Source organism: Anopheles ziemanni, chromosome 3, assembly GCF_943734765.1.
Source record: "Anopheles ziemanni chromosome 3, idAnoZiCoDA_A2_x.2, whole genome shotgun sequence".
In the NCBI taxonomy this organism is placed as follows: domain Eukaryota; kingdom Metazoa; phylum Arthropoda; class Insecta; order Diptera; family Culicidae; genus Anopheles; species Anopheles ziemanni.
In genome coordinates this window covers 53,081,529-53,109,500 of record NC_080706.1, presented here as the reverse complement: position 1 = coordinate 53,109,500, position 27,972 = coordinate 53,081,529, and the positions used below count along the sequence as shown (strand labels likewise).

Genomic DNA, 27,972 nt, shown 5'->3' with positions numbered 1-27,972 from the left:
CCAGTGGGCCTCAGACAGGAGGAGGAAGTTATGATCAAGCTGACGACGACGACGACGACGACGAGTAGCATGCAAAAGAACGATCGATATGTGGCTGGTTCGAGAGTGGCATAAACTTTGCTCGTGCATCGATCACGCAGTGGTATTCAAGGTGCGCGGTGACTAATCGTGTGATGTGTAATTGTTCTTTTCCGTTCAACTTATCGCGCACGGTCAATCATGCATTATGCTAGTGGAAGTGTGATCAACTGAACCGTTAGCTTGGAGAGAAGAAAAATAAGCCACATTGTGAAGAGGAAAGAAAAATAAAGTCATACAGTATATTCCATACTCGGGCAGCTAGACGACTTCTCCAACCCTTTCTCGGCGGACACGTTCCGTGGTTCGCAGAAACGATCACTACGCGATCACCATCACCAGCAGCGTCTCAACTCAATGACACCACGGTTGGGCTGTGCTGACAGTACACATTACATCCCCCCAGTGCAGAAGGGTCCACCATCGAGCCGCCAAAATGCCTCGGAAATTGCTTAAGTTTCTGATCCTCTTCGACAACACGTCGCTGCTGTACTTCCCGGGACAATTCCTTTCCGGCAGGGTACTACTTGAGCTGCAAGATGACACACCGGTGCTCGGTAAGTTACATTGTGTCCCGGTGGAACATAAGTACCGAACGTGGACGTATCATACCTCAGTATCGAATTGTTTCTTCGCTAACCTTCAACGTTGTATCAACGCGTACGCTATTTCCTTTTGGGCTTTGGCTCTTGTGTAACTGACCAATGCTGCACCCTATACTGGGGGTTGTGAGCGTTCGGAGCTTTTTTAGTATACGCATTTCGGTTTCGTCTTTCGCACGCCAAATATTCATCGTTCGCTTGCGATGACCAATATTTACAGAAAAAACGGAGTTTGTTCAGCCAACCATGATGCTTGATATCTTTAGAGGCCCTTGAAAAAGATATTACTCATTTTGTTTAAATATTGATGCAAAACCTCATCAGTGAAGGTTTCTTTTCATTGTTTAAGTATCTATGGCTTAACAAAATGTTTCTTTATAAATTCTACATTTGATTAAATTTGTGTGTTGAGCATCCTGAACATGTGCGTTTTTTTAAACACACTCAACGTAGAGGTCGAAAAGCGGATGATCACACGAAGGATGACATCATAGCTAAGGCCAAGGGATCGCGAGGCTGCCAAAAGGAGCACAAACCACACATTCAATGCGCGACGGGTCATTACGTAAATTAATGCTGCAGCAATTGATCATCATCACCTTCCTTTTATAGGACTCCATTTTCACGTTGTCGGCGAATGTGTCGTACGCGTGCGTTCCACACGGCACGAGCGGTCGTACGACAAGGAGAACTACATCGACTTTCGCATGCGTCTGCTGGGCGATTCGGACAACCAAGGTCCGACGGTACTGTCGCCCGGTATCCACAGCTTCCCGTTTAAGCTAGGTCTCCCGGTTGACCTTCCGTCCACCTTCCTGGGTCGGTACGGTTGGGTGCAGTACTTCTGCAAGGCCGGGCTGCGCGAACCTTCTGGGCTGATACACAAAAACCACCAGGTGTTCATCGTAATGAATCCGATCGATCTGAACCTCGAGCAACAGTACCTAGCGGTGAGTTAAATTGAAGAAAATGTTGTTTAATCGGGAGCTACAATCAAATATCGTTTCAGGATCCATTTAAATGCAATATAGAGCATAATCTTGGCATGGCATGCGTTGGTGGAGGCATTGTGAAATGTAAAATCATTCTCGATCGAGGCGGATACGTGCCGGGCGAGTCGATCATGATAACAGCGACAGTGACGAATGCGAGCAGCGTTACGATAAAATCTACAAAAGCCGCCCTGACGGAAGTTCGTACCACGGAATTAGCCGATCGAAGATACCGCAGCTGACAATAATTCTTTTTATGTCAATTTATTTCCCGTAGACGATACAGTACTTCGCTCGTGACAAAATCGTTCAAACGGAAAAGCGAGAGCTTGCGGTGATCGCTCGCGGCAAAATACGAGCGGGCCATAGGGATGAATGGCAAAACGAGTCCTTGTACGTGCCACCGCTTCCACCAACGAATTTGCGTGGGTGCCACTTGATACGGATTCAGTACGACGTTTGTGTAAGTAACAATTATATAGTTTACCGAAGGGACCAAAAACCGAAATTATCTTTTTTTTTTTCTACCCTGTGCAGTTCCTAATCGAACCGAAATCGTTGGAAAAGCAAATCAAGCTCCAGCTCCCGATCACATTGGGCACGTACCCGTTCAAGACGGCCGATGGGGACGACACGAACGAATGGGCCGAAACCATCTACAAACCGGAAACCCACTATCCATCCACGCTACCCATCTTTCGACCTTGGCTGCACGAAAAAAATGATCAAAAATGATCCGCTCTACCTCAAAGGGCGAGCAGATTGCATCACTAGACAGACGAAGAGAGAGAAATGGCCGAACGATGGTGCCATAATTTGAATTTTTAGCAAATTTAGTGGAGCGGAGTAACATGCATGAACAAGTCCGTCTTTCATTCACTTTCCCACGGAAAAAGGAATGAAAAATGCGACAACTCGTAATTGTATAGAATAATATTATATGATAAACATTCTACAAAAATAAATTTTTAAAACATATTCTTTATTATTAGTTAAGTAACTTTCACGAGTTTTGGTTGATTCGAAGGACCTGGTCGATTAAATCTGCTTTCGTTTTTTTAGACAAGCCGCTTACTCCTTGCCTTTGAAGATATTCTTTTAACAAAGCCACGGTCAAGCTCGCAACCTACCGAGAGAAGAGAAAACCCAATTTGTTCAAATCAGATCAGAATCAGATCTAAATCCTTGGTTTCATAGAGGGTGTTTTACCTGGCCACTTTTAACCATTTCTACTAGTTCATCATCATTTTCCGGTCCAGATCGAGCGGTCTTAGCTCTTGGCTCATTTTCGTTCGGATCTTTTCGCGTACGTTTCGGTGCCTCTGTCGGGTCCTATAAAAAAGGTTTAATGTAATGTTACTGCATCGATGGCACGTTCCACACAACAGCGTACTTACTTCGCCGAACAAATGTTGCATATCATTTAAAAGGGCTTCCATTTTTGAATCAATTCTATCACAATCGGGCCGCGTCGAATCCGTTAAATCTACCTCTTCTTTCTCAAACAACAGGGATTCAACATTTAGGAACAGATTCATCGAAGCAGGATTTTCAAAATGTGCCGGGCTGAATTTAAACTTGATCTTTTTGATAACCGATTTGAAAAGATTGGTCTGATCCTTGGTCACCTCCGGAGGAGTTGTTTCCTCGAGCATGGGTAAATTCCTTATGTCAGCTAGAATGGGTTGAAGCCGGTGAGTATTTTAATTAGAATTTAAATGTTTAACAAGAGGGACGCTTACCTGCATAAGGAATAAACTCGACTCTGAATCCACTTGGGCGAAAAATTTCACCATCAGCATCACGTACCAATTCTTGCGGGACAAGAGCCACCAATCTGGAGAGCATATTTTAAAATTAAATGTTTCCACATTTTGAATAAACCCGAATTATTTTACCTAGGAGGACATTTCCGTCGCATTGTCAGAATGCAGTATGCCACCTGGCCTCTCTCAAGACATTTCTCATACAGTGCACGAAACAGCGTAGTCGATCCATTGATGCGACTTTCGTTCGGGTAGAGAAACAAACTACTTCGCAGATGATTTGTTATCAATATCTTTGCTGCCGGTTTGAATCCGAGCAGACGTATGCCAGGAGGCAACATCTGTTTCATAGCATTTATTTCTTCGGGCTTGAAGTATACTGTTTCACCACCTATAGTAATGGACCTCCTTAAAATAGTATGGCATCAAAATAGACAGAAGAAATTAGTGAGAAATAATCAATAGGATAGCACAATCTCCAAAAAATACCTCTGTTCTCCGGGAAGGAGCGGCTTTGATTCTTCCCCTTCGTTCTCTTCTTGAAAAGTAGTAGAAACGTATACTCGCTTCGATACAACAATTTCATTGGTTGACTTTAACAATTTAACTTTTTTTGGGAATCGAGGTTTCCTAAAATATATGGAACAAAACGCATAACATGGTTAATATGTGCATTGCAAAACGAGTAATCAATCGTACCAACCTCGACAGTGAGTACAGATTAACGCCAAGTGCAAGATCCTCTGAAATATGCCACTTCAAATGAGCTAACGCTCGCTTTTTAAAATCTCTAGAAAAAATTCTACGTAGTAATTGTTCCTTCGACTGTTGGTACACTGGTGCAACAAATTCCTCCATATCCTCCTCCAGGACAGTACACAAAAATTCTTTATAAAATTTGTTGCAGTCGAAATCGTCGACCATCGGAACGAGAGCTACCGCAATGTCCTTTTGCATTAGGTCTCTTGCCTTCACTAAAGCTTGTTGGTATTCGTTGCTGTTGCTTCTGTGTGGTTGATCGTTGCCCGTGAACAATACGATCGTTGAATGTTCCAGCTTATACCCACAATGCGAGAAAATGCGCGAGCAAAGCCATAAAACGTTCGCTAAACTGGTGCCCTCGGAGTGACCGTACTTAGTCTCAAACTGAAAGTGATCCTCCGACGCACGCATATCTCGAATCATGCGTATCATTTCGACCGTAATGGTGGTGAGAGGAAGAAAAATAGCACACTGTCTCGGTGCCACCAGCGACGAGTGCAAGTCTTCTTCAGCTTCCGGTGCGGGACTGTTTTTGGTATTGTAGAATACCACCCCAATCTGAAACAATGGTACAGTGTCACAAAAAATGTAATGTTTATAAACGTGCCTTTTTAACAGCTTACCAGATCGTTTTCACTTGCTATTACTTTGTTCCGCATTATAGCTTCTGCTATATCCAGAAATTCAACAAATTTTGACTCAGATGCGGCATCGTTTTCGAACATATACGAGGCACAATCAAGCAGTAACAACAGTGCCGAACGACCCGAAAAAGGTGCATCATCTGGTTGATCTTCATCTTCGTCGCCGGAATTGTTTGCACGCCAGTCTGTATATTCACTCATTTTGCTCTAGTTCACAATTTTCCGATTTCACGCTTAAAGATACTCAACCTCAACCTACGTGAGCCTCCTGTTGAACGTTCGACTTCGGGTTGGTTCTATTGCAAACTGCCTACAGTTTGCTCACTTGAATATTCCTGAAAACATCTTATCTCGACTGGTGTTTCATTTGTTTACTTTTTCATCGTGGCGTTTGTTGGCATCCTTTGGATGACCAACAGTTGCTACGATCTTAAACTACGTTACTTTTAATACCTGATGTAAAGTGCACACTAATTATAACTGAAACAATAGCAAACATAAAACCATACACCAGACACTACATGAAAAGAATGGAGACGCAGTTGTTTTGATTTCAAATGGCCAATGGTAACCAGCGAGAGTGAACAGCCAGGAACGAGTACGCAGAAGGAGATAGACTGACAACGCTTTGTTATTTAATTTGAATCTGATTTGAAAAACGCTGTAATAACGCGATACTATAAACGGCCTTTAAACTGTCACCTGCTCTTTGCGTCTTTTGTGTATTATTTTCTCCATTTTTTTTAGTGAAAATAAAAACCGTCTAGGATGGTCGTCTAGGATTGCTTGTAATTTGTATTGTCGAAATGCGTGTCCTTGCGAGATAAAAAAGCTTCTCTAAGTACAGACACAACAGAAATCCTTTTAATGTTTTCATTTACGTTTTGTGAAAGTGGTTTGTGTTAATTTGTATGGTACTTTCAAAACTGCATTGCGGCAAATACTGCGGACGAAATGTTATACGCTGTATGCAAATGAAGTTTGCGACTGCAGCTGGCTATGCTATTGCTACAATGTGAATTGGCTAAAGGAAATTGAATCGATGAAATGCGTGCTCTATCAAAAATAAACATAAGCGCCGATGCATCGATTTTTTCCTGTCCATGCAAAATACGCTCGTTCTGTAGGCAGTCCGTTTGGTAAGTAGCCGGTAAATGTTGTTTACAAACAATGCGACACATTCTCCTGACATTTTTAAGCGGTTTTTTTGTGTAAACTTTAATGCTAACTCGTGATATTCTGTTGCGAAAATATATAAACCCAATAGTGCAGATTAATCATTCAGATAAAATAAATGCAATACGAGTTAGCTTCATGTGCTACTCAAAATTCCGTATTAGTTGGTCGCCGTACAAGCAAAATTATAGATGCAATTGTGAGATGAAGTGTTTGTACATAATATTTTCAAATGCAATTGTTTCAAATTAATTCGTATGATTGGAACATAAGGTACGTATCAATTCACTCCCTTGGAATCAATTGATAGCGTCACAGTCCGAATGGAAGAAGTTTTATTTTTACACGACCACTCGACCAAACCGTATCAGCGGTATCTTATCAGTTTCCAGCAATTCGAATGAATGGATGTACCTGCTTGTATGCTTCATTAGCCGACGTAATGTTAGTAGTACAGTTGACCGTCAAGAGTATACAACGTGTGGACAAATTACGATAGAATGGGCAGTTTACGACAAAAGCTGCGAAATGTATTTTCCTGGCAGCACGACGATTATACGTTCGAATCTATTGACGAGGTCGTGCAGGCAGCAAATCCGCCACAAAACCCTTCAGATGTAGCGAACGAAAACAAAAGTGGCAAGTTTCTTAAAGGATCCTCTTCGAAGATGGCGGTAGGTGGTTTCTGCGATAAGTACATCGTCATAGGAAAATTCTGTACAGTAGACTGTGATGTGTAACCTTTTCTTTATCGCTCGATTCTGTCGATGTGACAATAAGATAACAGTCAACCTACGCAAGGGCTGTGTAACGGAACTGTACATAAAACCTAAACGCAATGACCTTGGCGAAATAGTTTTAATTATATTTTGTCCCCTTGTTCTTCTCTCTTCCAGGCTGTCCCGTTGAAGGGTGTTGGAAATCGAACGGCAAAAATCAATAAGAAGCGATTGAACCACGTAAATATTGCCAGAAATTCTTCGATAACCTCAGCACAGTTGAATGCTGCTGTCCCTCTGGTGAACATAAGGCGAGCCCCGTCCGATAGATCGGTGCTATCGGAATTCGATAGGCAGATAGTGTCGGCATCGAGCCAAAGACCGGTTAACCGGCCGATAACGGTTGCTGTTCCAGGTACGTCCTCCATTTCAGGGCGCTCCGAGGTTTCGAAAGTATCCAGCCGTGGCAGCACGTCGGCTCCTTCAACGATTACGAGTCCTTCCGAGCCAGGTTTAGTTGTGGTACGTAGGGCACCACCAGCTCCCGGAGCCAACAGTGGCGAAAACGCTAAAATACTAACGCGACCGACAAGGAGCCAACCAAATCGCTCCTCCGCCGTTCCGGATCGTGCATTTATCAAGAGAAAACCACTTCTGAGTGGATTCGGAAGGCAGAGGTAGGTATATTTCATCAGAATTGAGACTGTTTCCATTTGCAAAGCGGGATATCGATCGATGATCTATGTAACCTAAATACAATTAGGTATATGCTAACATGCTAGTTGTTATGTGTGCAACAACAGTAATCAACTGGCACAATCCAATGTACTTTCGATTTTGCGAAAGGATTAAAGAGCAGCGCGTTGGATTATCGACAGTGCCTTATGATGTAACGCGTTGGATGGCAATGAAGTCTTAATTAGTTTAAAGTTTGCCATGACTAGGCGATAATTCCATTTTACGAGGTTCCTTCGTGAAATCCTTTATCCACTGGTGAGGTGTGGGCATGTCGGTAAGAAAAACCATAGTAATGCTTTCGATGGCCGAAACCCCGACCAACTAGAGCTAAAGTAGTTGGATGAGTCGAGCCGGTGCATCGTTACGGATATCTTACGGACGAAAAATCCGCACTGCAATTTGTTCGTTAAATTCAACTCAAAACGAAACTCGGAACAACGGCGATCAGTTTGACAGCGATCGTCGAACGGTTCGGTCCAGTACCGCAGAACCGGTTCGCCTGTTTGACAGTTGGCTTGTGTGCCGCGATTGAACCGCGGAGACGTACCGACAAGCAGTGCAGTCTACACAGTTTGATTCGTCCGGTCGGATCGTTCCGTCTTCCAAAGTGGATCGTTCTCATCTTCGCTATAAGCCGCGGTGGTTGTTTTCCTCGTCGTAGTTGTGTTCGCATTTAACTCGCGTTAAGAAGAGTTGAGTTTGAGGTGCTCTATGTAGGCTTTTACACTAGTTTCCCGGCCTACCAGCTCGAGATTGGCTGTAATGTGTATGTGTTGTGTTTTCTTTCCCTGCAATGAAACTGTCCCTTTGGATGGTTTTGTTTTTTTTTTCGCTGCTAGCGACAACCACCAACTGAACGCCTTGGGACGCCACGAAGCTGTACACAACGGTACCCGTGGTGAATGCGAGTGTGCAAAAACGAAAACCTAATCGTATGTGCTTAAACAGGAGGAAAGTGTGCTGTACAAAAAGTTTCATGGTGTTTAAGTGCGAAAATACCAAGTGATTGCGTGTAATTACTTTACACAACTCGTGGAGTTTAGTTCACCTACTACTTGTTTTCATGTGTGCTAAAGAAAATCGGTGCATTCATTAGTCGAGACTGTACAAGGTTTCTCCAGCGGTGCTGATACGATTATTGCTAAGAAATGCCAGTCAAACGATCGTGATTGAATAAGAATGTGAACAAACAATCCTCTCCGGACAGCAATGCCGCCGAGGTAGTGATGAACTGCCCAGTTTTTTTCCCAGCCAGCCCACTTTCTTCCAGAGCGCAACTCATAATTCTTCCTTGCGTCTGACAGTCCCGACTTGGCGCACCATTTTTCGGTACTCCTAAGCCTAACTCCACACACCCCTTGTGCACTTTAATTGACGGTGGTGTGTCTTCGCGAGGAAAAGGCTCATTATTATTTACCGTATGTGTGTTTCTGGGCTGCTTTCTCTTTGAGAACTGGCGCGTTTGATCCCTTTTATGCGGTGGTCTAGCCGTTGCGTTTTCCGTAACTTTCTCTGTGAGAGTGTAGTCCGTATGCTGCTGACGTGAAGGTACAATGTGCCAAACAAACATTCTTTCTACTCACAGAGAGTTGCACAAGCCTATCTTCGCCGTTGCAAGGGGATTTTAAAGACATTCCCTTCGAACCTTTACACCACATATTGGATGAGTTGTTTGTAAACAAGAAATAGAATATAATCCCCGGTGGCATAGGCTCCGCCGGGAGGCAAGGGAACGTGTGCAACCCTACTGTCGTTGAAGCGTTACAACAATTTACACGCACTAGCGAGCGATCAAGTATGCTGCTTGCGCGTTGTTAACAGCCTTGGTGCAAGATCGTCTGAAGTAGTCTGGAAATGACATGCCAAAGAATGTGTGTTCGGACACACTATGAATTGAATTGCAAATCGTGCTCAGTCGCCTGCACCAGAAGGGAAATTACTGTTTATTATAGCAAACCACTGTTAGACGGCCAGAAAAATCACGTCGCTGGAGGCGAAACCGTGACGCGAGCAAACGTTCTGTTAAAACTTGTCTTGAAATAGATAAATACAGCCGGATATGGAGGAGCACCATGTGACTGCGTAACGTGCCAAACATGGCTGTCCGCCGTTCGAAGGTGTTAGTTATTTGTAACAATCAATTAGAATGGTACAAAACCACCAGATTTGGGTGTCTTATTTTTCACTTAAACTGCATTCGTATAATTGCATTCGATTACTGTGCACGAAGATCACCTACTCCGTTTGTGCAATTTATTATTTGCTGTCCGTTTTCGTCCCATTCATAACATCGCCTACTGGGGGATTAAATGGCAGGCGATCGCCTACTGCTATTAAATGGCCGGCTCGAGGAACGGTTTAACACGCTCGGCTTGCACCGAGCCAAAACAAAAGCAATAACTTTCCACCCCGTGGCCCAGCTCGATCTGCGACAGATTTGCACCACCGTTGCACCCCATGAAACTGCAACACCTAAAGACCGAAACCACGCCAACACCCGTCCTTTGCTGGCCTCTCTTTACGCTATACCATTATTAGCCCGTTGGCGCATTAATTGGAGCTTCTTACAGTCTTGCTTGGGTGGTTAGTTTTTTTTTTATTTTACCAAAGCGTGTGGCTGCAAGAAAAACACCTGTAAAACGCATGGGTGATTCGTACGATGGTGGCGTTCGTTTATAGCTGGTGGGCCGCAAAACGACCCGTGAAATGGCTGCTGCGGCCGTTTTGCGCACGGTCGCTGATTATTTAAGGAAACTAAACCTGACCTTGGTACGATAAGATTAATTAGTCTGTCTACGACTGTCGCATGCACCACCATCGCGATCCGTGAATCGATGCACCCGGCTGTGGCCAAATGCAACTAGCCTTTTCCGGAGAAACGGTGGCAGTTGCAGAAGGGTGGGTAGCGCAAATAAACCCGTGTCCACCTTACGCGTGTCTCGCCGATGCATCGCGTTGATCATTCGAAAGCTGTTTATGTGATGGTGATGCAGTTCCAAACACACAACCTGCAGCGCGCCAATGCGTTCCGTTAACGAACCTTTGGTTGCACCGGTTTTCGTTACGTCTGGTCCCAGTAGTCACCCACTCACCGCTCTGTTGGGCCCTCCATCCGTTCCCGTGTCCTAAAGGTGCCTTGCTTGGGTCGACATCATATCAAATTGCTCTCGTTTACCTCCAGCATCACCGGCTGCGTTTCTCGGATTTTTCCAACGCAGGTCAATCTGATTGCAATTGACGCACGGAGGAAGGGGTACACCATTCACACGCACATACAGCTCCATCGCCGCCATAAGATGATGGCCACAAAGACACTCGCATTGGTGGGACAGCGAAACCATTCTCCTTTAAGTTTAAAATTGCCCCTTGCCTCCGTTTCAATCAGCTCCACTTACGTTCTAGTTGTTCCGGTATCCGCAACGGTTGGCTCCCATGCGGATGGGTTTTCGTGCCGAGCGTTCAATCCAGTTTAAAACAAAAGGAAACCTGTTTCTGGTTCTGACTTATTTTTTGTTGTTTTGGTTTTGACCATCACCAACGGCGGTGCGCGGTTGGTTTTGAATCCTTGCAGACGAAGTCAATGTTGCAAAGGTTGGTGGGAAAATTTAAACTGGAATTGTTGGAATGATATCAAAAGTTTGGTTGTGAAATTCGCAAATACCACTGAGAGGTGGATGTTCTTGGAATATACATGATCGTACCTCGGCACTGTGTATAACATTGAATAAGAGAGGTGTTCATAAGAGATGTCTTATTGAGTTTCGTTGTTAAACACGTGTAGTTGAATGTATCGTTTTTGTTTTATTGTCAGTATCATCGTGTATTGTTTTATATCAAAAATGATTTAAAGTAACAACTTTTATTGCTCTAACTCTGTGAGAATGACATGAATAGGACAAATCGTCTTCCATTTTCTAACTATTGTCTTATACGTCATACTGGTGTGTGAGAGTGACCATAGTTTTATGAAGCAGTTATATCAAATGCTGAATAATCAAATCTGGCAAGACTGTTGCTATATTTCGTAACATTAATACGTGAGAAAATCAATTTTCAAGTAGCAACACGACCAGGATCTGTTTTTGGTGGTATTGTGCATCTTTTGCTCGTTCATTTGGCACCCAACCTCGTTTTTTATATTTTTATTGAAGTTTTCTTATACTCTGCTTTGCATTTATTATATGTTGTGTGACATTTATTTCTCACATTATCAAGCAATCAATAATCAAGCATTTAAATAAAGATGCAGAGAGCAGTGAATAATAATAATTGCCAGTAAAAGTTTACTCACATTTTGCTTCATTTTAGTGTCCAGTATTTGAGCTATAATACTTGGACCGCTTTACTTCCAATTCCGCTTTACTTTACTACTCTACATCCCTAATAAACACAATTAGTACAAGCATTGTCTTTTACAAAGAAAACAAGCAACACTAGCGAGAGAAAGCAGCTGAACAATGAGTTATCTAATATGTGACCGGGTGGAATGGTCAACCGTTTAATAGGGGTCAATTAATGCCAGCCGCGGTCCGCAAAAAGAGTTTTACGGGGCAGCGTCAATTTTCGCCGGATTCGTTAACCTGATTTCGGGTTTTCAATTCTATCACGAGTGAACAGATTTTATGGAGAACTTTTACATTCCATTGACCATCGTTCGCTGAGCATAACAGCAAGTGCTTACTTTTAGTAAGGTTACTATGAAGAAGAATAGTAACGGTGTAATGTTTCTATAAAAGTGCATAACCATCGCCGTCACCATGTAACAAGTGCTGAAGCAGTATCCTCGATAGAAAAATTTGCAAAACTTTACACAACCTGTTGCCAAGCGACAGGGGTTCCTCCCGATATCCCACTTCTGCAAACGGAACGCACTGGAAGGAAAGCAGTGATAGCAGAACAAACGAAGAAGATGATCAAATTAAAATCACTGTTCCGCAGAGGCCAAGGTCCGTCGGGGACGAAACATCAGTCATCGTCTTCGTCATCGTCGACGGCGGCATCCCCCGGATCCGGTGCCCTCGCTAGGGATGCTGGGACAGGTGGCATCACTAGCATCGGTGGTGCCGCGGCTGGTGGTGGTTTGTCGGCCAACGGTGGCGGTGCCCTGCTGAAGAGTGCCGCATCCGTCTCAAGCTTAGAGTATTCGATCGGTGCGAAGCCCGCGCAATCAACCCGTGGTGGCGGTGGCCTGCTGGGACCGCAGCAACGTTTCAACGGATCCCGGGAGAAGCTGGACCACTCGCACCATCATCACCATCACCATCATCATCACCAGCAGCAGCAGCAGTACCCGCACCATCCGCAACACACCCGGACGGCCTCGGCGTCGCAGATGGCACAAATGGCACAGCATCATCACCCGAGCGGCACCGCCTCGACGAACCATCTGAACAAATTCCCTTCCGGAGGCGACGGAGGATTGGTGGTACAGGAGCGTGCCGTCGATGCCGGAAGCGGAGGAATGAGTGCGAGCATGGAGCAGTTAACCGCGATCAGTTTCGCGGGGCCAGAGCAACTGGCGGCGGCGGTAGCAGTATCACCCGGCAAAAGTAGTAGACGCGTAGCCGAACTGCAGTCGCATCTGGAGAAGCTTCAAACAGAAAACCGTCACCTGGAGGAGAAGGTACACGAGATGACCAACTGCCAGGAGGAGTTGTTGCTGTTGCGTGACGAAATTGTTAAACTAAAGGTAAGCGCGGTGGGATGTGAGGAAGGGGGAAAAACAGAGATCGGACTGTCCGGCGCGGAATATTCACTTACTGGATCGTTTTTTTTTTTGTTTTGTCATTTCGCTTGTAGGCATCGCACGAGCAAAGTAACAGCGAGCTGCACCGTTTGCTAAACGAGAACGAATCGCTCCGGGATCGGTTGAAAACCGTCGTCCAGTCGCCGCTGTCCGACTCGGAAAAGCAGCAGCTCATACGCAACACGCAGCGGTTGCACAGCTCGGCACCGGCCTCAATCGCCCTGCCCAATGTAAGTTGCTTGCAATGAGTCGCACACTCGAACCCAAGTCATCCTTTGATCCTTATATTAATCTCTCCTTATCTTGATCCTTCCAGAATATGGACGCGGATGGAACACCGTGCGTTACGCCCGATTGGGACAAGCAATCGTCGAGCAGCGAAATTGCCGTGGCTTGTTTGCAGGATAAAATCATTCAGGTGAGTTGTGCAACTATGTTTTCTGTTACTATTTTCAAACGTTTTGTGGAAAATATGATTGATGCTACGTTCTGAACAGTGCTTGAAGCAACCTTATACAAGACAATCCCTCATTGAAGTTATTTAAATATTTGTTTCAAAATAGTACCTGTGGAATTGAAGTTGGAATGGAATTTAGACAACATTCCAAAACATACTACACTCTTGTTTCGTGGGACTGATTCCTCCTCCACCTAATGTTATCTATGTATATCTTTCACATCATCTAGCGCTTCTTACCATATAACTGTGCCATAGTGATAAGAATTAAAGGGTTCCGTAGTGATAAAGATAAGAATCCAAAAAACAATAATTGTTCCGCAACCAACCAACCCAGTTTACGATTTGTTTATCTTATGCACCGTCTGTAGCCTTTGCTTCTAACGGCTACCGGGGAAATAGTTTGCACTGGGTCCGCGCTTATCTCGGCAACGACGGTGTTCCGAATTGAAATGCCATTCAATGAAGTCATCCCGTCTTATTTACCTCCAATTGTTCATCGTTTATTTGACTTCCAATTTAGAATGATAACGCTTATGTGTAATCCCCTGGTTGGCGGGGAAAAGCATAATCTAACACACCAATGGCGAGCAGAAGTAATTGCTGTTGGCACACAATTTTGCACGAAATGAAGCCGTATAAGAAATTAGACGGATCGCAAAAGATTGTGTGATCTTGTGACCCAAACTGTTGCTACAGCTTTTCCTGTTCTTTTTTATGTGTACAACGTTTACTATCCGAGATAGGGATTTTTTGGGTCGGGGTTCTTCGACTGCTCCATATTTAACCCTTAAAGGCACACGAATTCCTATTTCACATGAACCGTTAACTGCAAGGAAGTAAGCAAACATAGACAGACTTTGTCAAATGATTGATTATCAGTGATAGCGAACCCCACATTAGTTTTTTATTGCTGTTACACTTCATATTCATATCTTCAGATTTATTGGAAGACAATTCCAATGTTTGCCAATATTGCTTACCTTAGCGTGGATCTCCTTAGAAGAATGAAGTCAACAATACTAGAAACAAACTGACTTGAACAAAGTTTTTGTTGAGTTTAGATTTCGTTTTTCAGTAGGATAAATCGGAGTTTTTTATGTTTATGCTGATTATATTGTCAAAAAAAAAAATTGAGGGTGTTTTGATTGAGTTTTTGTTGAAATACCTTCGATTGCTGATAAAGCACTGCTATTTTTATTTTACCGCCATTTACATAAATTATTTTACTTAAATTTATGAATACTCATATATTTAAGTACTTACTAAATTAATTTACTCGTAACCTACCTGAAAGTTGTGAACCTGATAAATGTAATTACATACCAAACTGGAAAAAACTAATGTTATGGAAATTTAAAAAAAAACTATTGGCAAAGAAATGGTGATGCTATTCATGCTTCCCAGGGTGTAGCTAAAAAGGATAGGGATCAGCTTGAAGCCTTACTAAACAATGCGCAATTGATAAAATTAATTGTTTTATTAGAGGCGAATGTAGCCGAGAAGCTCAAAACCTCTATAACATCAACAAACAACAACAATTGTTTTTTTTATTCTCAAAAGAACAATAAATCTTTAGGGTTATTTTCTCTAATGTGCATGTATACAGCATACGTATTGCATCTAATATTGAACCATTGTTTGCTTAATTTTTTCACAATGAGAAGAACACTCCTCAATGCCTCCACTTTTACCATAGTCGTCTCCGGTTCATGTCAAATTGACAAAATCTAGTCCAATTCTATCGGGATTTTGATTCCCCATGTTTAGACAAATGCAGATGAATCCTTTAGTCATACAGTGTTACCATAGGTATCAACTTTCTCATTCTTAAAAGCACACTGTTCCATTTGAATGTTAATTATAATGTAAATTATTTGCAGTACATAGTTCGTATCGAGTTTGTGACACGCCACAAACTATGTCTACTTCCTGTGGAGATTTTGCATTTCGAAAGACGACCTTCACTACCGGTTTCATATTTCCAACGGTAAAAAGAGAACAAACATGCGCTTGTCTCGAGCGAAACATTCTTGCAATGAATGGAAACGTTTGATGGAATCCAACAAGCCAGTATTCTCCGTACGTTACACGTTCTTGCCATTGCGCAATGTTTACCGGTGTGTCGTCCGACTGGTGTGCCATTTGTGTTTCTATCACTTCCGACCCTTGCTGGCCAAAGGGTAGATAACTCCCTTGAGCAGGGGTCGGGTATATAAGGCCACTGTTATCAATACCGTCGGTCACCCATATCAGAGAACACGATCGGAAAGGCGCGCGTGCCAGTGTTATGTACGATTTCGGTGCAGCTGGCCTTCAAATTTATGCTTTGAGACTCGAGAGCTGGCAAGAAGCAGAGTAACTCGTAGATGTTCGTTCTTTTTCTTTCCTTCAACCGCAGAAGAAAATTGTCCATTTCAGCTTGATACATGCATGTTCCCGTTGTCATTTGGACTGCATCCGTAGGGGGTGCACAATTCAAGTATCATTGGACTATATTTATCCGTAAGCATCGATGCATATTTCGATCGTAAGCAACTTCCGATCCTTGGAATCTCGATTTTCCCCTAAGAAAACTTGAGCAATTCTAGGAACAGCTGTTTTCGTCCTGCTGCCAACGGTCGTAATCCACACAAACGCACACATGCGCGTGACGCACGTGTGTGTAAGTTTATTAGGGACCGGGTGTGTCCTTTGCGCTGCTGTTTTTCGTTTTCTGTCTGCAGCGGGCCTTTAATCTTCACGGGCACGGAATGTCTGCTGCCTTTTTCGATCACTTCCGATTTAAGTCAACGGGCTAATGAGGGAGGGAAAGAGAGAGATGCGGGAAATGTGCGGGCAGATGGGAAATGCCTTACGGTTATGGATGCTCTTCTTTTGTACCTTCCTCTCTCTCCCACTTGTTCTCCTCGTTATATGAAGGTAAAGCGCCGCCAACCGTACGGACACTTGGTCCCTTATGTGATCGAGCGGTTCCCTCTGTATCCTATGTGTCGCCACGTTGGTCCCCGGTTGATCCTGCTCTGCTGCGTGCCTTGCGCACCGCTTCCCAAGCGGTGATGGCGCGTGCTACCCTGTCGTCGCAGCATAGGGAAGAGAGGTGGCATATTATACGGTTACACATTTTAAAAACTACCAGGGGGAACGACGGTGCACCACCACCGCTCCGTCGTGTTCTGATGATGGTAATGATGCTGACGATGACTTTCTTCCCTTGTACATAGCTCATGTGTGTACATTTTTAACGAACTTTTGCCCGTCCGTTCCCCTCCGCTGAGTCGAACGCACACACGGGGGGTTGTTGTAGGTCTCTGCTGGTGGTTGGACACAAAGGCAACGACGGAAGGAAAAAGAAAGCCCTATTCTAAGCCCGTTTCCCGAACCTTTTACACCCTGGGTTCCAGGGGTTGCGCAGAACACTTTCGACCGTTGCGCAGAAAGGATGTGCGTCCTCGGAACGTGTTGTCGATGTTGGTTTTAGGGACCAACGGATTTTTGGATGCACTCTTTCTGTGCTCAATCAGAAACGCTCTGCCTCAGGAGGGATGTTACAGATTTAATAGTGCTAGTATATAGAGTTTCGTTACCCAAAAAAAAAAACGCGTGGAAAAATACTTAAAATCATAAAAGTGTCCCTGTGTCGTGTAGTGTAATAGTCAGTTCGTTTCAACGTGAGAATAAAGCTAATTTGAAAGAAGAAAATAAACGCCCTCACCAACATGTCGACCCAGCATAACTACACAAATCCGGCATTTTGCCAGCAGAGCGAGTACTACTCTTCTGCGCCGACGACGCCAGCTGCAGCGAAGACTGCCGGAATGGCCGGCGGTGGTTCGCTTGTGTCGATTTCTGCCGCCGCAACGATGACGGCCGCGAGCTGTACGCGACGCAACGAACAGCTTACCCGATCGTACCATCGCATTTCGTCGAAAGTCGTCAACCGGCAGCACTCGCTGGCCTCGTTCGATCGACGCACGGCCGGTGGCCCGCAGGTGGCGCCACCGATACCGGGAAAACCGTTGGTCAATGCGCGTCTGCTCGATCGGTATGGTCCCGTTGGTGGTTCCACTGGATCGGCACAACCGCAGCCGATCGCATCGTTGGACAACGCTGGCAGTGCTAGCGGGAGCCGCTATGCGTTGGTTCCGGTGGAAGAGATTCCCTTCAATGTGGTACGCAAGTACAGTGTTGTGGACGAAAGGCAGCTGTCTCTCGGTGGCGGTGGTTGTGTTGGTGCGTCACGCAGTGACGAGTTTCTGGACCGTGTCGGTAGCGTGCCGAACCTGGGCGGGAACGGACGGCAGCGCTTCCAGCATGACCGCACGCTGGAACAGGACCAGCAAGAAGACGATGGAGAGGAGGCAGAGGAAGAGGAGATGCACAATCTGTCCGATCAGTTTCGCAGTCTGCCACCGATGATGTCGTCCCACTCGACGGCGCTCGATCAGCACTCGGGGTCGCGCTTGAAGAATGCGTTCTCGTCCGACTTTGGCTCGAAATCTTTCATCTTGTACGACCAGCGCAACAACCAGCGCTTCGAGATGGTGCCGACCGAGGAGGACGAGGAGCTGGTCGACGAAAACCAGGAGATCATCCAGATGCACAATGGGCGAGCGCACCGATACGCGATCATACCGAGTGTGGCCGACGACGAGGATGAAACGTGCCTCAGCAATGGAAACAGCGGATACAGTGCGACCGGAGCCGAAGACCCAACGGCGATACATCGTTCGCCCGCAAGGACACCGTCGGCTAGGTTGAACCACCAGCAGCAACGCGGTGGATCCCGACGAGAGACTCCCAAGCCACAGCTTCCACCAACACCGTCGCAGCAGCAGCAATCGCTTGCCTTGACACCCTCGAAAGCAACCCACCCGGGACAGGGCGAGACGACTCCAAAGAAAAATCCCGCCACGTTGAAACTCCACGAGCTGCTAACCACGCCGCAGAAGAAGAATACACCTCAATGGCGTAGCCAGCCACCGCCACCACCATCCCCCTTCACATTGACTCCCAGCACAACTCCACAGCGTCGGGCACCCGCGCCACCGATGATGGTTTCCAGCACTCCGAAGCAACCGCAACACCAGCTCCAACAGCTTCAACCGATACAACAATCGGTACAATCACCCCCAACGACCGCCATCATTAGTCCGCGGTTAAACTCGGACATCTACAGCGAAAAACCGCTGCCGCTGGATCCGGACAAGTCCGTCTGGGGTCAGGGTGCCCCGATCGGGCACAAATCCTGGCAAAAGATGGCGAACGCGTCGGCCACGATCGGGGCCGTCTCGCTGATGCTGATCCTATGCGGGTTCATGAACTCGGGCCTTAGCCTGTACATGACGGCAAAGTTGGGACGCGAGTTTTACCTGGATATGGGCATACTGGCAGGCTTTTCGGCGATCGCACTCGGTATACTGGGCTTCAAGTCCCGTCAGTGTGATTGGCTACCGAACCGTAACTATATGTCAGGTAAGTCAAAGAACCCGTGTGTGATTGATGTGAACCACCTGGCGAACTAACTAATTTTCCACCCACAAAAGGTTACGTGTTGGTTACCATTTTCTCGCTGCTAAACTGCTGCGCCGAAGTGATCCTGATGACGATGCATCCGTACCCGGGAACACCGCTGAATGACGTGACTACGGGCATCATTTTGGGGCTTTCTTCGTTGATCATTCTGCTGATCAGCCTTGGTGCGATCACGTCTCGCTGGTGCCGGGCACCTCCACCGGATAACCGCGTGGATGTATGCACCACGGGACCCTAACGGGACGTAAAATACACGATCTTTGTAAGAAACATCAAGCAGAAATCCTAGGTATTGAAAATGAAGTACTTCAGCGCGTGTGTTGCGTATCTCTAGTGTATGTTAGGTTAAGCAAAAATGTATGTATTTATTGTTTGTTAAGCTTTGGCTATAATCAATGTTCAGTTCCCTAGATACTTACAACAAGTCGAAATAAAAAATGAAATGGAACTATCGCCTTTATTTGTGGCTCTTTTCAATATTCCTCAGTGTGCCGGGAACCGGTGTAAGTCTTGTACGGTTATGGCATTTATTTTTTAAACAACCACACCTGCCCGGTACTTACAACGCGCACGCTTCGCGTTGCAGAATAAAACAAGCCGAAGAAGTTTCCACAAGTAGCGGGGCTCGTTCGTTGCATTAGTTTGCGCTCCCCTATGGCCAGCTCCCGGGTATATAATGGCGATTCATAATTGCTGCTAATGGGCCGGATCTGGGCATTTCTCAAATGCTTTCTTTCATTTTCGCTGGTGTAAATGGATGTTCTTTTATCTCATTCGCAGGACGGCTGCGTGAAATGCTTGAATTAATTTTCGTTACCTTCCGCATTCCGAATCGTGTATTTCCTTCCTTTAGAAAAAGGCATTAACGCAATGTCATTGGTATTTTTCTGGACGAATTGTACTCCTTTTGTTTCTTTTGCCTACGCGTCACGTATGATACGCCAAAGGGTTAAACATTAGACAAGGGTTCGGTAAAGGTTTTGCGTTTTGAATTTGCTTCATGAATCTTTCGATGAGTTTTGAATGCAGTTCATGAGACTCATGATTCTTCAGACATTGATGAATCTCAAAGATTCATGACGTACCAACCTCTTGATTCTTTGCTGATCCTGATTCATCGAGCAACCAGAAAGTTCGCAAAGTTAGTAACTTTTCTGGGTTTCATAAATATTTGAGAATTATAAAGCTTTTCATGAACAAGAAGGTTCAGATTCATTGGTTGCGTTTATTGGTTTATTATATTTATTATTGCAATATGTTTATTAATTAAATTGTTGGTGCACAGGGATGTCAAAATTATCAGTACATTGAAGCAAAGGTAGGTTTTGTAAGGTTGCTGGAATAACGTGACGAAACGCATTTATTTTCCCATTTTCAATTTCCAATTGAAATTTAAAAGAAATCAAGAACCGTGCATTCAATCATTTTTCTACCACTACTAAGTTGCGCACCATTTAATAAACAAAGCAAACATTTTACCATACATTTGTTATCATTCCCAGATGGAAGAAACCCATTACTCTACGAATGAGGAATTGCAAGCCACGCTTCAGGAGTTGGCCGACCTCCAATCGCAGATAATGGAACTGCAAACCGATAACGAGCGGCTGGTGGAAGAAAAGGATGTCATTTTCCAATCGCTGTGTCGCCAGACGGAAAAACTGGAAGACTCCCGCACGCAGATCGGTACATTGCAGAAACTGCTGCTCCGTGAGCCGAGCCCCCAGGACGCTACACCCACGGACCGGGAGCAGAAGCTGGTCGATCTGCTAAAGAGTGCCCAAGACGAGCGGGAAGGGCTGATGTTGAAACAGGAGGAGCTCAACGGTGAGCTGCACGAGCTGAAGGGAATTCTTGACGAACGCACGGCCGAAGTTTCGCGTGCCCGGGCGCGCGTTAGTCTGCTCGAGTCGTCGCTGGATGCCGCCAACGCAGAGAAGAAGGACGTGAACGGCCAGCTCATGGAGTCGAAGGAGGATGCTTCGGTGAAGTTGATTGAGATAAGTCGATTGACGACGCTGCTGGAGAATGCACGGGCAAAGATTGATGAGCTCGAGCAGGACCGTGCCATGGGCGATAAAACGGATCTTGAGGAGCTGCTCGATGCCGCGAGGAAAGAAAAAGATCAGCTCGAGACACAGGTTGCGTCGCTGCAGGAGCAGGTTTCGATCAGTCAGTGCGAAGTGCAGAAGCTGAAGGATCAGCTGGCGCGCCTCAACGAGGAGTGCAAGGTCGTGCGAAATAACGCCAAATGTCTTATCTCGGACTTGGAGTACAAGAATGAAACCGTGATCCAGGAGAAGCAAAAGATAGCAACCGATTTTCAGCAGCTGCAGGAATCGGTTAACGAGTTGCAGGTAACTAGTCTAACCTACCCTGTAATTTTACCCTGTGTCCACTAAGAAATACTACCGTTTTATTACGTGCGTTTCTTCTTCTCTTCACGCTTCCACAGATTCAAAACAAATGCCTCCTGGAGGATAAATGCCAACTTGAAACGCTGTTTTCCGAAACGCAGAAGCATCTCGGTGAAACCGAGCGTAAACTGATGGAAAAGACTGAGGAACTAAACCAAGAATCTAGGCTTAGGAAGCAGGAAGCGGACGAGTGGGAGCACTTCCAGTCCGATCTCCTGATGACGGTACGAGTGGCGAACGACTTTAAGACTGAAGCACAAAACGCACGCGAAAAGCTAGCCTTAGACAACAAGGCACTGCGGGAGAAGGTGCGCGTGCTCGAGCAGCAGATCGAACAACTCAACAAACGTAAGTACATCGTTACCGTGGGTTAGTTTGTGAGTTTTAGAGTTGAATCATGTTTCCTTTGGTAGTACTAGACTTCCAAACATATGAGATAAATTTGCATGTCTTTTCAAACATATTTTGGTGGATATGTTGTTTTGTAGATTTATGAAAAACGCATCGATACACTTTTATTCATTTTTTTTTTAAATAATAATAATCCATTAAATCATTGTTAATAATGCTATTTTAAAATTATTAGTAACAGTAGATAGTAATTTTATAGGATGTTTGAGACAAAAATAGGCTTCTCCACAGAGTTATAACAAAGCAAAAGCCATAAAAAGCACAGCATGTTCCAAAGCAAAGCTTATCGAAACAAAGTGCTTGTTATTGGCACTTTAGTTCACGTTGTAACAAAAGTTTAATATTTCACAGAGTCCCTTAAAGGTATGGGAAACGCAGATGATGTACAGTTGAGCTACGAACGTTTGAACGTACTCAAACAGGATCTTTATGCTTCGACCGAAAACCTTAACATGTTCGACCGGAATGTGGATGAATTTTCACAACGTGTTCAATTGCTTCGTAAGCAAATGTCCAGTTTTTCATTCGATCGTAAACTAACACAAACGAGCGATGCTACTGTCGCACCTGCCGCAGACAACTGGCAGCTTAAAGTAAAGTCTACCGTTCCTCCTCCGGCACTACAAGATTCTGATTCGGATGTACCACCGCCACTACCAAAATCGAAACCACCCAAAATGGTTGTACGCTTTGCCGATGCTGCATCGAGTGTTGAGTCCTCCGAGAGCCACGACTTCAGCGAATCCGACCTGGATGAATCGGAACTGATGCCCACGCCACGAAAAGCAACTCCGTTCGGCGATGAACAGCAAGGTTACACGCCGACGTCCGAGACCGGAAGTGGCAGTGCGAATGATGACGATTTGTCCGACGAAGCTGGTGAATATCGTGTCAATCCACCCGCATTCCGGCCAATCGCGGCATCATTAAGCACGGAAAGCTTAACAACAAACAGCTCCTTTGCGCTGTTTAAACCGATTCCACGGTTTGCTTCAAAGAGCACACAAGATTTACGTTCCACGGCTCGTGGCGAAGATTTCGAAGCGAGTTCACAGCGCTATCACGGACAGCGTGGACTCGCATCAGCAAACTTCGGATCCGGATTGTTTTACTCGAAAAGCACCGACGATCTTATTCTTCCGGACATTGATCGAATGTCGCAGAAGCCTTGCTCGAATTTGAGTAAATTTCGTAAATTTCGCTACGATCGATCGATCAGTGGCTCGAGTCTTAATAATCTAGCCAAAATGGAACGTCTCGAGTTGGCTCCGAGACACGGTGAGGAAACCACGGCCAATATGCAGAGGCAGCTTGACACGAACGCATTGCGCGCGTATCGAACGGAGGGCTTCGAGTCGCGTAAGAAAGCAACAGAGAGCGTCCGAAAAGGTAGCAATCAGCTGCAATTGACTACGAATTTTCTTAACGCTCAGAACGAACCGAAAGCAGAGATACGTAAACCTCAGCCGTTACCCCGAACGGACAGTGAGCAAAGCCTTGCCATGGGGCAAAAGACAACGATCGTTTACGTCATCGATGAAGAAACGAATCAGTTTGTGCTGGAGGAAGAGCTGCGAAGGCGCAAGCATGGACAAATGGCCAGAGATTTAAAACCTGCAGCTACCATTGCACCGCAACTGCCGTTGAAAACGAACACAAAGTTTATGCTGAACCGTACTAAGGTTGCAGCTGCTCCGCAAACTTCCGAGTCGTTGTACGAAAATATCCCACATCGTAAAAGTATTCAAGAGAAGGGTAGTTCATTTGTGCATGATAAGTCTAGTAAGTTTGTTTTTCGTTCGGTTTTGCATGTTTATAAATGTGCTTTCATTTGCTACTAGTTTGTGTTGTTTGTGCTGTTTGATCGTTTGTATCTTGTTTTCTGCCTTGAGAATTTCTGAAGCTTGTTCTTTGCATTTAAATAGTACTAGCCCCCTTAACCTTATCGATGCGTTATGTTTGTTAATGTTTTCATTTGATGGTTGTTCCGATCACTATTACAGTGCTGACTTCGAAAGAATCACAAAATTCTCTCATCACCACCGTGCAGCAGGAAATGGCCGTACGTCGGCAACAGAAGTCCGCCATCCAGCGGCAAGATTCGAGGCTATCGGTTAAGAGTCTTATCGAGAGTATTGAGAATTCAGCCAAACAGGTAACGTAATCGCTAGATTCAAGCACACGATATTTTATTTTGCATATGGCTTTGCAACTCAAAATTGCTTCATGATGTCTTGTGTTATTTACCATTTGCCCGCAGACCAAACTAAACTCCGAATCGCGATGCAGTTCGAGTTCCAGCATCAACAGCATTCCAGCGGATGCCAACCCAGCCGTTCCAACGAAACATTCCTCGATTAGCACTACCAACAATAACACTATCAACAACAATGAAACCAACAGTATGAGTAACAACGTTGTCAAAAGTCACGTGAATGGCAATAATAATGACGAGAACAACGTCCTTGTAAGTTCTGGTTTTTATACGCATTGGCAAATTTTTGACCAACCGCTTGATTGAATTTGTTTTCAGCAAATATCCATGCAGTCGCCGGCTATCGTTCAGTCATCGTTGCCCACCAAAAGCCCGCTGCGGGAGCAGCAGCAACCGACCGTCGGAAGCAATGTGAACAGCAATTCCAAACCCATCGCTTCGGCAGGTAATAAACTACAGCACCGTCCACCCAAGTGGTACCCCAAGTAGTAGTAGCATGCTGCACCGAGTTGTAAGTTGCACTAGTCTAGTAGCTTTTGTTTTTTGTTTTATATCTTTCCTATCCAAATAAACCCTTTTAAAATCATTATATATATATTTATAACACTGCATCAAAAAGTAATGGAGCATGCGTGAGCATTTTATCAGTTTGTTGGAGTGGAATATATGGTGAAAAACGTAACACAAACACTCTGCACGTGTCTCTAACCATTAAAGCTTAATAAAGGGACTGTATCAATTTATAAGTATGCTCTCGGAAAAGTAAAAAACAAAATAACAAAATTCTGTACTTTTCATTTTACCTCGACGTGAGGCACAAATCGAACAAGACCGAATATGGTTTAATTAATTCTAGGAACCTTAACAACAAGACTAGGAAGAAATTGAATGCCTACTTATTTTTTGTAAAAGGTTTATTTTAATATTTTGATTTTATTGATTTTGTCTTCATGTTTTTATTTTGCTTGAAGTCACATATATTTATCAAAAAATCCGAAATATTTTCATAATCGCACTTCCCTGCCCCTCTTTACAGTCAAACCGAGATAACGTAGATACGAAATCGTCACATATTAATCTGATAAATAAAATTTAAGCATTAGTTTTTTACTTAATTGGTAGTACGGTCGAATAGTGAGTTGTCCCTGTTTCAATGAGCTTCAAATCCGTTTTACTGATGACTTCTGCTTTCCTGCTTGTTGAGGGCTTCTCCAGCACTATCCTTCCACCTTATTTTACACTTACTATGTCTATATGTACCTCGGAACAATCCAAATGGTTTCACCTAAACGCATCGTGGCAAACCCATACCCATCACAGCCAGAGACTGCACAACAGATTGTTTTACGTAGTATTTTACAAACATGTTATCGTGGGTTGACTGTTTTCGATCGGCTTTAGATGAAATTTCCGTTTAAAACATTTAAATTGCAATTCAAGAAAGTCACTTGAGAAAATTAATATTAGGAGATTAATTACGGCTTAATGAAATAGATAACGTTTATAGTATGTAAAAAATCTCAATTGCAGTTCGCCAATCCATGTCTCTAAACTCAGACTCTATTTTGTTTGTCTATTCTTAATTACTAAAACTAATGCATGACAGCGTTGCTGAGCAATCATATTTGTCTTGTTTGCATACAAGCATTATGTTTAGTTGCTTTACATATTATCTTCAAAATTGTTGAAGACTACTAACAATGACCCCGGAAAGGCCATTACTAAATAGTACTAACTCTACTAGTTAAGTAAGTATTTTAATTATTTCTTTTTTCTTGGTATTTAATATTAAAATATTTCACGTGATTATCATACGTAATCTTCTCTCGTATCTATTTGGTATTCAAGTATTTTGTTGTTTTAGTTAGTCGACGTATTATTATTTACTAACGGTCGGTTCAGTGTTTGTATAATTTCTTTCTAAGGGTTCACATTAAACATGTTGGCAGTAAGCTTAGGTCCATCTTCCATATTCAGCTTGGACATCTGCTGTTTATTTCGTGAATCTTGTCTTCTTCCCCTACAAATGTCTCTCCATTATTTCTTTTTATTTTCAACTTCGTTTGTAGACTCAGTGTTGCTGATGAAAAAGTCCAACCTTATCACCAGCAATAATGGTTGCAATGCGGCACTAAACCCTGCAATTATATCCCATAAAACAATGGATTTTGTGAGACGAAATAGCTACAACGACATAAGTATGTGAAATTAAATTTAAGTTTTATGCCTTTACAGCGTTTTACAGCTCACCTAGCAACCGGGGCAGTGTATGTAGAACATCAAGAATGATAGCCTACTGCAGAGTATTTGATGTAGAATAGCAAAACCCACAAGTGGCAACACAAACCGGTAAGTAGAATATCCATCACTTTCTAGGATCTACCAGAATGAAAGTTGTCGCGTGAATGTTTGTAGTAGGCACGACCAGTTGAGGGGTGCAGGTAAAAGTAGGGGAAAATCGCTTTCCGGTCGAAAACATACTTTTGCGAGGATTGTTGTGATTCGCGCTCGTTTTCTGATGCGAAAAAGCGATCATAGCCTACCTTATCCTGTACCTTTCAACTGATCGTCTCTACTTCGAGCATCCATGAGACAACTTTCATTCTGGTAGATCCTAGAAAGTGATGGATATTCTACTTACCGGTTTGTGTTGCCACTTGTGGGTTTTGCTATTCTACATCAAATACTCTGCAGTAGGCTATCATTCTTGATGTTCTACATACACTGCACCGGTTGCTAGGTGAACTGTAAAACGCTGTATGATTGCTAGCAACCTTACCATTTTTATGTTTAAAAACATGTTTTTCGTGTGATTTTAAACTGTGCGGTAACGTTTGGATATGTAGTTGCAAAATTACTCCAAAATTTGATTGAAAATGTAACGATTTAATCCATATTATCTTGCTATACGCGATTGGATTCATCACTAAATATTTCTTAATTTGTACTTGAATAGGTGAAAGAAAAGACCCCCTGAACGCGCTGGTAAAAAATGGAGGCTCGAAGCGCAATGCACTACTGAAGTGGTGCCAGAATAAAACCGTAGGATATCGAAATATCGACATCACAAACTTTAGCTCTTCATGGAACGATGGACTGGCCCTGTGCGCCATCATGCATACCTACTTGCCCGACCGTGTGCCCTACGATAAGCTTAACCAGAACGATAAACGGCGTAATTTTAGTTTGGCCTTTGCTGCTGCGGAGAGTGTCGGCATTCAGACTTCGTTGGTAAGTAATGGCGCGGTAGCGGGTGTACGTTGTTGTGGGATTAAATATGGTTTTTTTTTTCCTAGAACATTGATGAGATGTGCCTTCAGGAACGACCAGACTGGCAGCAGGTTATGGGCTACGTAACGGCCATATATAAACATTTCGAAACTTAAGACAACAACGCTAACGTGCATTCCATTGCATATTTTACCATTTTTACCGTAAAGGCCTTCAATTTTGGCTACATAAGCGCTGCGCCATTTCACGCTGCTGCAGCTAACGAGCATCGTATTCCTCAAGGCTCTATTTTTATTTGTTATTTATTTTTATTAGATTATCCTCTCGAATTACTGCGCTATATGAACTGGAAAAAATATCGATGTTGTTGAAATACATATATACATATAACAAATTTGCGAGTTATGTTTTCTTTCATTTTCCTACACGTATGGCACTTTAAGAGCACGGGTCTTACTGAACATATAGTTATAATTGAACAGT

At 44.1% G+C, this 27,972-nt stretch overlaps 4 protein-coding genes across 4 annotated transcripts; 3 read left to right on the top strand and 1 right to left on the bottom strand.

The window, feature by feature from the left end:
* The first annotated feature begins 514 nt into the window (after positions 1-514).
* LOC131287452 (arrestin domain-containing protein 4) lies at positions 515-2,407 on the top strand. The gene is made up of 5 exons (XM_058316500.1): positions 515-635; positions 1,293-1,630; positions 1,690-1,872; positions 1,950-2,135; positions 2,210-2,407. Exons 1-5 carry the CDS (start codon positions 515-517, stop codon positions 2,405-2,407), a joined length of 1,026 nt encoding a protein of 341 aa, XP_058172483.1.
* A 226-nt stretch (positions 2,408-2,633) lies between these two features.
* Positions 2,634-5,082, bottom strand: LOC131287272 (X-ray repair cross-complementing protein 6). The gene is made up of 8 exons (XM_058316307.1): positions 4,824-5,082; positions 4,142-4,758; positions 3,928-4,068; positions 3,571-3,846; positions 3,415-3,509; positions 3,070-3,347; positions 2,882-3,004; positions 2,634-2,798 (listed from the first exon to the last, which is right to left on the bottom strand). Exons 1-8 carry the CDS (start codon positions 5,043-5,045, stop codon positions 2,676-2,678), a joined length of 1,875 nt encoding a protein of 624 aa, XP_058172290.1. The 5' UTR covers positions 5,046-5,082; the 3' UTR covers positions 2,634-2,675.
* Positions 5,083-6,520: 1,438 nt separating this feature from the next.
* Positions 6,521-27,877, top strand: LOC131289229 (cytospin-A). Its single transcript, XM_058318441.1, has 14 exons — positions 6,521-6,694; positions 6,917-7,416; positions 12,416-13,166; positions 13,277-13,453; positions 13,540-13,641; positions 20,718-21,572; positions 21,671-21,980; positions 22,395-23,825; positions 24,047-24,198; positions 24,304-24,510; positions 24,577-24,703; positions 26,328-26,456; positions 27,215-27,489; positions 27,555-27,877. The coding sequence occupies exons 1-14, from the start codon at positions 6,521-6,523 to the stop codon at positions 27,642-27,644; spliced, it is 5,280 nt and encodes a 1,759-aa protein (XP_058174424.1). The 3' UTR covers positions 27,645-27,877.
* On the top strand, positions 17,400-19,453 carry LOC131289230 (uncharacterized). The gene is made up of 2 exons (XM_058318442.1): positions 17,400-19,155; positions 19,227-19,453. The coding sequence occupies exons 1-2, from the start codon at positions 17,400-17,402 to the stop codon at positions 19,451-19,453; spliced, it is 1,983 nt and encodes a 660-aa protein (XP_058174425.1).
* Positions 27,878-27,972: the final 95 nt, after the last annotated feature.

Bases quoted from the DNA above. Each gene is read 5' to 3' on its own strand.
- LOC131289230 (XM_058318442.1), top strand. From the start codon at position 17,400: ATGTCGACCCAGCATAACTACACAAATCCGGCATTTTGCCAGCAGAGC. The intron at 19,156-19,226 runs GTAAGTCAAAGA...CACCCACAAAAG, and splicing joins GAACCGTAACTATATGTCAG to GTTACGTGTTGGTTACCATT.
- LOC131289229 (XM_058318441.1), top strand. From the start codon at position 6,521: ATGGGCAGTTTACGACAAAAGCTGCGAAATGTATTTTCCTGGCAGCAC. The intron at 23,826-24,046 runs GTAAGTTTGTTT...TCACTATTACAG, and splicing joins ATTTGTGCATGATAAGTCTA to TGCTGACTTCGAAAGAATCA. The intron at 26,457-27,214 runs GTATGTGAAATT...GTACTTGAATAG, and splicing joins AAATAGCTACAACGACATAA to GTGAAAGAAAAGACCCCCTG.
- LOC131287272 (XM_058316307.1), bottom strand. From the start codon at position 5,045: ATGAGTGAATATACAGACTGGCGTGCAAACAATTCCGGCGACGAAGAT. The intron at 4,069-4,141 runs GTTGGTACGATT...CATATATTTTAG, and splicing joins AATCTGTACTCACTGTCGAG to GAAACCTCGATTCCCAAAAA. The intron at 3,847-3,927 runs GTATTTTTTGGA...TACTATTTTAAG, and splicing joins CTCCTTCCCGGAGAACAGAG to GAGGTCCATTACTATAGGTG.
- LOC131287452 (XM_058316500.1), top strand. From the start codon at position 515: ATGCCTCGGAAATTGCTTAAGTTTCTGATCCTCTTCGACAACACGTCG. The intron at 636-1,292 runs GTAAGTTACATT...TTCCTTTTATAG, and splicing joins AGATGACACACCGGTGCTCG to GACTCCATTTTCACGTTGTC. The intron at 1,631-1,689 runs GTGAGTTAAATT...ATATCGTTTCAG, and splicing joins TCGAGCAACAGTACCTAGCG to GATCCATTTAAATGCAATAT.